The sequence below is a fragment of the Eriocheir sinensis genome, chromosome 17 (assembly GCF_024679095.1).
Source record: "Eriocheir sinensis breed Jianghai 21 chromosome 17, ASM2467909v1, whole genome shotgun sequence".
NCBI lineage: Eukaryota > Metazoa > Arthropoda > Malacostraca > Decapoda > Varunidae > Eriocheir > Eriocheir sinensis.
Window position 1 is genome coordinate 127,501 of NC_066525.1, and position 10,000 is coordinate 137,500.

The following is a 10,000-nucleotide window of genomic DNA, read 5'->3' on the forward strand; positions in this document are numbered from 1 at the left end:
GGCAGAGAACAGGAAGAGGGGGACAAGTGGAGGAAGAGAAGAAGAAAAAGAGAAAATAAAGGAGCGAGGAAGAGAGAAAGCAGAAAAAAGCCCCTAAATAATAATAATAATAATAATAATAATGATGATAATGTCCTTCAGCGCACCTCCTGTGTTCACATTCTACTGACACATCACACTGAACTCCGTGAAGACAAGTATAGTTCACTTTCCGAAGACCTGAGTCATGTATCGGGCACCCACTCAAGACAACACCACAAATTAACACCCGACTAACGTTTGGCTTGTTAATAACCAGTTACAATGCATTTACAAGTGTACCAAAGCCCCCAAACTGTATGACGTGTACACTAGAGTAGTACAAACCTTGATTATTATTAGCAATGCATCCGTAACAAATCATAAGACCATTAGTACTATTTCCTTCTGCCGTGACTGGGTTCTCTCTACACTGTGGGAACCGAGCCAACACGATTATGTAGTAAATTAGAGAAAGCAAGGGCCACCTACCCCTGACTTCTTCATAAATAGCTTCTAGTAGGATAATAATATATATATGAAAAGTTTCCTTCAAAATGGTATAGGTAATAGGTAATCTTTGGGGATGATCTGATGTAATAGAATTTTTTAAATGTCTCAGTCTCCAACACAGGTGAAAAGAAGTGATATTAAATTAAGAACCTTCACAGTGCAATGTCCTTTGTTGTGTGTGAGCTGTGAGTGTGTGTGTGTGTGTGTGTAGGGTATTAGTTCACACCCACCCACACACCCACACACATAGCTCGCCACACATCTCAAACACTTCCAAACACTGCAGCGATGAATCCAGAAATAAGAAAAACAAAAAAGAAGAAAAAAACAGTGGTGACTGATGGAAGCTGGACACTGCACATTCACACCCAAAGAAAGAAATGGCTGACTGACTGATCTGCAGCTTCTTTCATTACAAAACTTGCACATGTACTGACTGACTGAGTGACTGCAGAGACCCAGCCACTCACCAGGAGCAGCTGGGGGGGGAGGGAGGGCAGTACCAAGGGGTAGTACTTAAGGGTTCTTCTAGGAGGGCCAACCAGGGGGACTACACACCACTTCACACAGGGTAAGGTTAATGTGAACATCTCATCAAACATCACATGGCATAGAATTTGAAAACCCATAAAATGCATTAAATTTGATGTATGTTAAGCCTGTTAACATATTTTACCCTACATCACCATCACATTACATACCATAGAATTTGAAACCCCCAAAATGCATTAAATTTGATGTATGTTAAGCCTGTGAACATATTTTACCATACGACATATTACATCACATAGCAAAGAATTTGAAACCCCCAAAATGCTTTAAATTTCATGTATGTTAAGCCTGTGAACATATCTCACCATACGTCACTATCACATCACATAGCATAAATTTGAAACCCACCAAAAATACTAAGAATTTGAACATTGTTACATCACATAGCATAGAATTTGAAAACCCTTAAAACACCCTGAATCTGATGTGGGTTAAGCCTCTCAACCTCATTATTTTACTTCACATTGTGACATCACATAGCATAGAATCTGAAAACCCATGAATGTGCAAAATGTGACATAGATTAAGCTCGTGAACCTCAGTACTGTGCCACACATCTTCAACATCACAGCACAAAGACTTTAGAGAAAAACCTGAAGTGGTCTGAATTTTACCCAAATCCATATCAACATCCTCACATCACACATACACACACACACACACATTTGCTATATATCAAATCCTGAACAAATATATAGTGTTATTTTTTTATATGTGTGTGTGTGTGTGTGTGTGTGTGTGTCTAGTTTTCTTTTGTGGGTGTGAATGTACATATGATTTTCTTTACATCTTTTTTTTTGTGTGTGTGTATGTACATATTTTTCCCCATGAGTATGTGTGTGTGTGTGTGTGGGTGTGTATGTACATATTTTTTCCCCATGAGTATGTGTGTGTGTGTGTGTGTGTGTGTGTGTGTGTGTGTGTGATGAAGCTGGCGGCACCCCCCTGACCTGGCCCAGGCCGTCCTGGGGCATGGGGGCGGCTGATGATGGGGACACACACAGCGACTACTCTACACGCCCGCCTTCCCAGCAGGGGGCACGAGGGAGGGAGGGTAAAGAGGGTACATTCAAGGGCAGGGCCTCACAACATCCTCCTCCTCCTCTGGCTACTGAACTACTAATCAGCGTTGACAAGTTACTGCACTCACCGCATTGCATCTTTGTAGTTTCTGATTGATAACTACACCAAAAAACACAAAGAAATGTCAGTAAATAAGAGTTTTAATGCTAATATTAATTTTTCATACTCACCGCATTGCATCTTCATAGTTTCTGCTTGATAACTGCACCAAAAAACACAAAGAAATTTCAGTAAATAAGAGTTTTAGCGCCAACTTTAATTTTTCGTACTTGCTGCATTGCATTTTTGAAGTTTCTGCCCGATAACTATAGCCGTAAAACACAAATGAACGTCGATGAATGAGCGTTTTGACGGCAACTTAAATTTTCAGTCGTTATCTATGTAGCTGCGGGAGTTCGAGACATTAAATTTTCATAATTTCTGACTGACAACTACGGCAGAAAACACAAAACGAACGTCGGTAAATAAAGGTTTTAACGTAAACTTTAATTTCTCTTTGTTATTTGTGTTGGTACAAGAGTATGAATATTGCAATTTTCATAGTTCCTGACTGAAAGCTACGGCAGAAATCACAAACGAATGTCGGTAAATAGGAGTTTTAAAGCCGAGTTCAATTTCCTGTCATGATTTGTGTAGATACGAGTGTGGGGATTGCATTTTTGTGGTTACTGACGGATATCTACGGAAAAATAAACACCCCAACGTTGGTAAATGAGTTATAACGCTAACTTCAATTTCCCTTCGTGATTTGTGTAGGTACGAGTGTGGGGCATTGAATTTTCGTAGTTCCTGACCGAAAGCTACGGCAGAAATCATAAACGAACGTCAGTAAATAGGAATTTTAACGCTAACTTCAATTTTCTGTCGTGATTTGTGTAGGTACGAGTCTAAGGCTTGCATTTTCATAGTTTCTGACTGATATCTACGGAAAAACAAACAAATCAACATCGGTAAATGAGTTTTAATGCTAACTTCAATTTCCTGTCGTGATTTGCGTAAGTACGAGTTTGAGGATTGCATTTTCGTAGTTCCTGACCGATAGCTACAGCAGAAAACACAAACGAGCGTTGGTAAATAGGAGTTTTAACGCTAACTTCAATTTCCTGTCGTGATTTGTGTGGGTACGAGTCTAAGGCTTGCATTTTCGTAGTTTCTGACCGATATCTATGGAAAAACAAACAAACCAACGTCGGTAAATGAGAGTTTTAACACTAACTTTAATTTCCCGTTGTGATTTGCATATATACGAGAGTGTAAGGCTTAATAATGATAAATACAGTGCGGTGAATACGGTAATCTGGCAACGCTGTCTCTAACATGCTACTTCTTGCTAGGCTATATAGCACACATTGTCATAAGTAATAGTACATTTTTTTGGGAGTTTTCTTATATCATCAGTAACAATAATGATAATAATAATAATAATGAAAATAATGGTAGATAATAATTTAGCTTCTCGACAACTGAAAAGCGAGCATGACATATCGTAGGAGATATAATAATAATAATAATGATAATAATTTAGCTTTTCAAGACCTAAAAAATTATTATGACGTAACTTAGAAATAATAATAATAATGATAATAATTTAGCTTCTCGGCAATTAAAAGTGATTACTACCATCTAACTTAGGATATTATTATTATATATATTCTTGCAATTTATTTTATATATATTTTTCTTATTATTTTGTCTTGTCGTGTACTGGTATATCATTGTGTGTATAAGCTATGTATGCATCGTAATTCACATGTGTAATAGTTAATAATAATAATGATAATAATAAGAATAATAGACAGAGGCTTCAAATAATAAATCTCTTTATCATAGAAAAATACTTTGTCGTCGTCACAAAATTCTTGATGACCAATTTCAATATTTTTTCCGACTCTGCAGTGAAATTTGACATCCAAGGGGCAGACAAGTGCTTTCGATGCCTTGAGATTACCTTCAACTTCTTATGCATTTCACTATTAACCTGGTAGCTGCGGGGGTCATGTTTCTTTAAGATCCCTCTGAGCGAATTAATGAGAAAAAAACCACTCACACAAACCATTTCATAATATATATATCAACAAACACAAAGTATGTCATAATTTAACCAAGCAACGTGTAAACCGGTGGCGAACGAAACCTTTCCTTCAGTGCTGCAAGGAGAGACTGACTGCCTAGTACCATCTTCATACAAGGGCTGACGCACACACTTCTCTCCTACCATGTGAACAGTTCGTAAATATTATGTTTTGATATAGTGAATGCACAGTACACACACAGCCATCACATCAAACAAAATACAAAACCCATACTACTCTATGCACTGCTTCCCCTCCTGTGTCAAGGTGGACTTATAGAAGAATACAGAGGAAATGACTGACGAATGAGACCATGCCGATGCAGTGTAGCCCTGACGAGGAGCAAAGTCACAAGCTGGCCAAAATAACACCCAGCCAGCACAGAGCAGAGCGCCGTGTAGCAGGACTTCACTCTGGGCCTCGGCAAACCTGACTGTACTTCTCGGGACTATTCCCTCAGACAGACTATAGTTACAGTTCTTGCAATAAACATGATGTGAAAACGAAGTAAATATTAATCCTATGACTGAAGCTGACTCTACTTCTCAACACTACTCCCGTGGCCGTGGAAAGAGTTTAGAGTTACTGTACTTACGATAAATGTGAAAACCAAGTGACCATTAATCCCATGACAAGCAATTTCTGTACCCCTGGATGGTTATGTGTATGTCATAATATAGTGAGACTGTGCCCAAAGGAACCTGTGATGCGGGATGTTACACTGAAGGCCTATAGTAGCATGGCAATCCTTAACCTCTCATCATTACACACTAGTCAGATTTCATGGATAATCTCATCAAGTCCGAAAACTATTGATATAAAAGACGTGAAATAAATAAAACAGGTTATGCTGGAAATGCTGTTCTATACAAATCAAAGTCCTTAGAGTCTATATGATTCACATGTAGGGAAATGTTTGCATCTTTTCGTACCACAATTTTCCTATCAAAATGGCCCCAAGAACCATGACCAATAAAAAAGAATGACCTAACATCAGCAACGTCACCAGTCACCCAGCATGACCCTCACACTATGGCAGGCACACTATGGCCAGGGTCTGCACGCCACCTGTCGCTGTTGCCATCTGCAGTCGGGAACAGGTGGCTCTTCAAGGCCCAGCTGGCGACGCTCTCCTTGTCATCCCCGCCATGAAGACTTACGCAGGGACCTTCAGGCTACAACGCTTCCATTGGTGGCTGCTGCGAAATTTCTGGATTAGTGAACATTGGTAAAGTTTCTCACCCAAGCGGCAAGAACGAGAGACTTGTGGTGTTGAGTGATAGCAAAATATGGTGCGCTCTTTCATACTATACGGTCTTTAAGCTCAGAACTTTAACCATGTGCCGATACTAGAGATAACAGTTAATGAACGCTGCTGCTCCGCCCAATGAATTGTAAACACACGTTGGTACTATGGTAAATATATAGTGACATCGCCCAAAATAGACAGGCCCGTTACTCGGTGGTGTGACAAAATACCGCTCCTGACATTCCTGGTACACAATCATTGCCGTTGGTATAAAAAATTACCAAGGGGAATTAGTACGGTTGACCAGTGAAAGCTTATACAAAATCTGTGCACTCGAGACTACCCATCAACCCTAAAGTGTACACGCTCCAAAACAAAGTTCCTGTATTGTTTCTTAGGCTCTACAAGTAGCAGACTTCAGCACCTAAACAGGGGCATATGTAGTTGCATACATGAGCCTAAAGAGTAGCGCACAAACAAGCCTACATGATTGCATACATATGTTTCTATAGTAGGTAGTGGCTGTCAGGTCTACACGGTCAGGGCAATGAAGGAGTTGTATTGCTCTATGTTCCTCTTGAGAATGTCTGCGCAGCTACCCAGCACACGCTCAAACCTGGAATGGGAAAGTCACCCTGCAGTAACAATAGAAGAGAAGGTTCCTGTCTGATTAAGGTTGCTTTTCATACACTTTCATAGACACTTTCGCCTCTCAAAACAAGAGCTTCCCAGAACAAGAGATACCCAGGACACACTCGAACCTGAAACGGGAAAGTCCCCCTACAGTAATAATTGATGAGAAGGTTCCTGTCTGATTACAGTCACTATACACAGATACTTCTGCCTCTCAAAGGCAAGAGCTACCCAGAACAAGAGATACCCAGGACACACTCAATCCTGGAATGGGAAAGTCACCCTGCAGTAACGGTAGAAGAGAAGGTTCCTGTCTGATTAAGGTTGCTTTTCATACATAACCCAGTGCTCCCAAATCCTCTTCAACCCAACCCAATGCTCCCAAATCCTTTTCAACATCACCCAATGCTCCCAAACCCTTTCCAACCCAATCTAATGCTACCAAATCCTTTTCAACATGCTGCCAAATCCTCTTCAATACAACCCAATGCTCCCAAATCCTTTTCAACATAAGCCAACACTGCCAAATTCTTTTCAACATCACCCAATGCTCCCAAATCCTTTTCAACATCACCCAATGCTCCCAAATCCTTTTCAACATCACCCAATGCTGCCAAACCCTCCTAATATAACCCAGTGCTGCCAAACCTTCAACATACGTACAATAAACATGAACATAACAGTACACACATACCTGGCCCTGTCCAGCTTGACGCACTTGAGGGGACCATCTGCTATGACCGTGGCAGCTCTGGGCCGGTCAAGCAATAGAGCAATCTCACCTGGAACATGAAAAAAAGGAGGAAATGTTGAATAAGTGTACACATAAATATAAACTTTGTGGATTAAGAGAGTACTGGTTTGAGGGGAATTTGAAGGTGGTGTGTGTGTGTGCCATTCTCTGTACTCTTTCTAGCTTTCTTATGTTCTATTCGTGAGGAGACCAGACCATTGCTGCATACTCCAACCTTGGCCTTATCAGTGTAACTATTATTTTCTTCATCATCTCTTTGTCCAAATACACAAATGCCGTCCTAATGTTCTTCAGCAAATTCATAGTTTGTCCCGTTATCCTGTTGGTGTGTTTGTCCGATGACATGTTCTCTGAGATAGTCACTCCCAAATCTTTTTTCTTCCATTCCTCTGCATATTATCTCACTTCCCATCTTATAATCATATTCACTCCTACCAAACTCTATTTTTTTACATTTCCCAAGGTTGAATTCCATCTGCCATGTACCACTCCACTCCCATATTTTGTCCAGGTCCCTCTGCAATGCCTCACAGTCTTTCACATCATTGACTCGTCTCAATAGCTTTGCATCATCTGCAAACAAACTCACATGGCTGGTCACTCCGTCCACCACATCATTTATATATACAGCAAACATTATTGGCGGCAGCACTGAACCTTGTGGGACCCCACTCCTCACTGGGCACCAGTTGGAAACCCTGTCCTTGATTATTGTCCTCATTTCCCTGTTAGTTAGGAAGTCCTCCAGCCACTTAATCAGTCCATCACCCACTCCACCCCTATTTTTAATTTTCCAAATTAGTCTTCTGTGCGGTACTTTGTCGAATGCCTTTTTCAAATCCAGGTACACTCCATCCCCCCAGCCTTCTCTCTCTTGTATTAAATCTGTCACCCTTGAGTAACAACATAACAAGTTGGTGACACACGATCTCCCTCTCTTGAATCCAAACTGGCAATCAGAGATAATTCTTTCACTTTCTAAAAATTCCGACCACCTGTTTTTTACTAGCCTCTCACATATCTTCACAACCACACTAGTGAGTGATACCGGTCTGTAATTTAATGGGTCCTCTCTCTTTCCTCCTTTATAAATTGGTACCATGTTTGCTCTCTTCCAATCTTGTGGTACCCTTCCTTCACTCAGGGAGGCACTCATTATGGAGTGCAGTTTCTCTGCAAGTTGCTCACTACATTCTTTCAGGATCCACCCTGATACTTCATCCGGCCCTGTCGCCTTTCTTACATCCAGCCTGTTCAAGCTTTCTTTGACCTCCTGCACCGTTAACTGTATCTCCTGCATAATACTTCCTCTTTCCTGGCCCGGTGGTTGTACGAATTCGTCTTCCTTTGTGAAAACTCTATGAAAGCTATTGTTCATCACTTTTGCCATCTCTGCTGGGTCTTCATGTGTGTGTGTGTGTGTATGTGTGTGTGTGTGTGTGTGTGTGTGTGTGTGTGTGTGAGAGAGAGAGAGAGAGAGAGAGAGAGAGAGAGAGAGAGAGAGAGAGAGAGAGAGAGAGAGAGAGAGAGAGAGAGACAGAGAGAGAGAGAGAGAGAGAATCATTCAGTCATTAGGTAATATTTCACAGTCTGTCCTAATTCCTCATTTTCTATTGCCTGTTCCGTGTCAGAAGGGCGTGTACTCTCCCTCACTCCCTCCCTCTCTCTCAAGGTCACGAGGAGGTACGGTCTTGAGGGAGGGGAGGACTGGAGGAATGCGGGGCGGGCTTTAAACCTCTGAGTACGCGGAGATTGACCCCCGCCCGCCCGCCCTTTAAATACTGCGTTACACGGGCTGTGCAACGGTTCAAATCACCAAAGAATGACGGAACGGGGTGGGGGAGGAGGAGGAGGAGGAGAAAGATGATAAGGAAAAAGGAGGAGGAAGAGGAGAGTAAGGAAGAGAAGAGAAAGGAAGAAAAGTAGGAGGAGGAGGGGGCGAGGAAAGACTATGAGGAGGAAAATGGAGAATAAAAAACGAAAGGAAATAAGAGGAAGGGAAAGGATGTAGATAGGAGGGAAGGAAAGAAAGGGAGACAGAGGAGGAAGAGAGAGGAAAGGGAGGGAGACAGGCTATCAGACCACAATCAAAACCTCTTCCCTCTCTCCCTCCCTCCCTCCCTCACACACACACACACACACACAAACACACACTCACCGAAGTAGTCTGAGGTCCCCAGTCTGCCCACTTCCACGGGCTCCTCTGAGGGCGAGCGTGCCTGCATCACCACCGCCGTGCCCTCTACTATGATGTAGAAGTCGTCGCCGGGCTCGCCCTGACGCACCACCGTGGACCCGGACTCAAAGGACGTCGGCTCTAGGGCGTCGGCCACCACCAGGCGCTCCCACTTGTCCAGCGACTCTGTTTAGGGGAGGGAGAGAGCGTCCAGGGTAATGATGTAGCTTGGAACACTGGATGAGAGGACCAGCTAAGAATGAGAGTGGAAGGAGAAGAAGAAGAAGAAAAAGATAACAATGAAGGAGAGAGAGAGAGAGAGAGAGAGAGAGAGAGAGAGAGAGAGAGAGAGAGAGAGAGAGAGAGAGAGAGAGAGAGAGAGAGAGAGAGAGAGAGAGAGAGAGAGAGAGAGGATCCATCTCAACCCTGTCCTCTATTCACTCAGGAAGAAGATGAAGAAGAAAAAGAAGAAGAAGAAGATGAAGACAAAGAAAAAGAAGGAAAAGAAGAAAAAGAAAATGAAGACAAAGAAAATGAAGAAGAAGGAAAAGAAGAAGACGCAGAATCGGAGCCAGAAATACTTACCCAGGATGGAGACTTTGGAGAGGAATTCTTCGTACATCTTGCGTTTCCTGATGGTTGAGCCCATGAGGATTCTTCGGTACGAGTCCCTGTCGATGCCCCAGAGTTTCGTGTCCGTTTTTGCCTTGACGGTGGCTTGTCTGGGGGTGCCGTAGATCAGGGCCAACTCGCCGAAGCTTCCCCCTTCAGTGATGCTGGTAACGTGCTCGCCGTCCACGAAGATCTATGGCAAAACGTTACATATTTTTAAACGTTTCTGGCTCCCATGGCGGCTAATTTCCAAGGCCACAGAGAAGATTAACCGGGTTTTCACACACACACACACACACACACACACACACACACACACACACACACACACACACACA

General features: G+C 42.4%; 1 protein-coding gene across 5 annotated transcripts in view; it reads right to left on the reverse strand.

Annotated features, from left to right (window-relative positions):
* LOC126999683 (cAMP-dependent protein kinase type I regulatory subunit-like) overlaps positions 1-10,000 on the reverse strand; it is a 45,370-nt gene that overhangs the window by 633 nt on the left and 34,737 nt on the right. For all 5 annotated transcript variants that reach the window (XM_050862406.1, XM_050862410.1, XM_050862407.1 and 2 more), the window contains 4 exons: positions 9,636-9,855; positions 9,033-9,236; positions 6,815-6,902; positions 1-6,103 (listed from right to left, as the gene is read on the reverse strand). The exon at positions 1-6,103 is cut by the window's left edge and continues 633 nt beyond it. In XM_050862406.1, the coding sequence (XP_050718363.1) occupies positions 6,019-6,103; positions 6,815-6,902; positions 9,033-9,236; positions 9,636-9,855 (597 nt within the window). In that variant the 3' untranslated portion in view covers positions 1-6,018. The remainder of the gene's footprint in view (positions 6,104-6,814; positions 6,903-9,032; positions 9,237-9,635; positions 9,856-10,000) is intronic.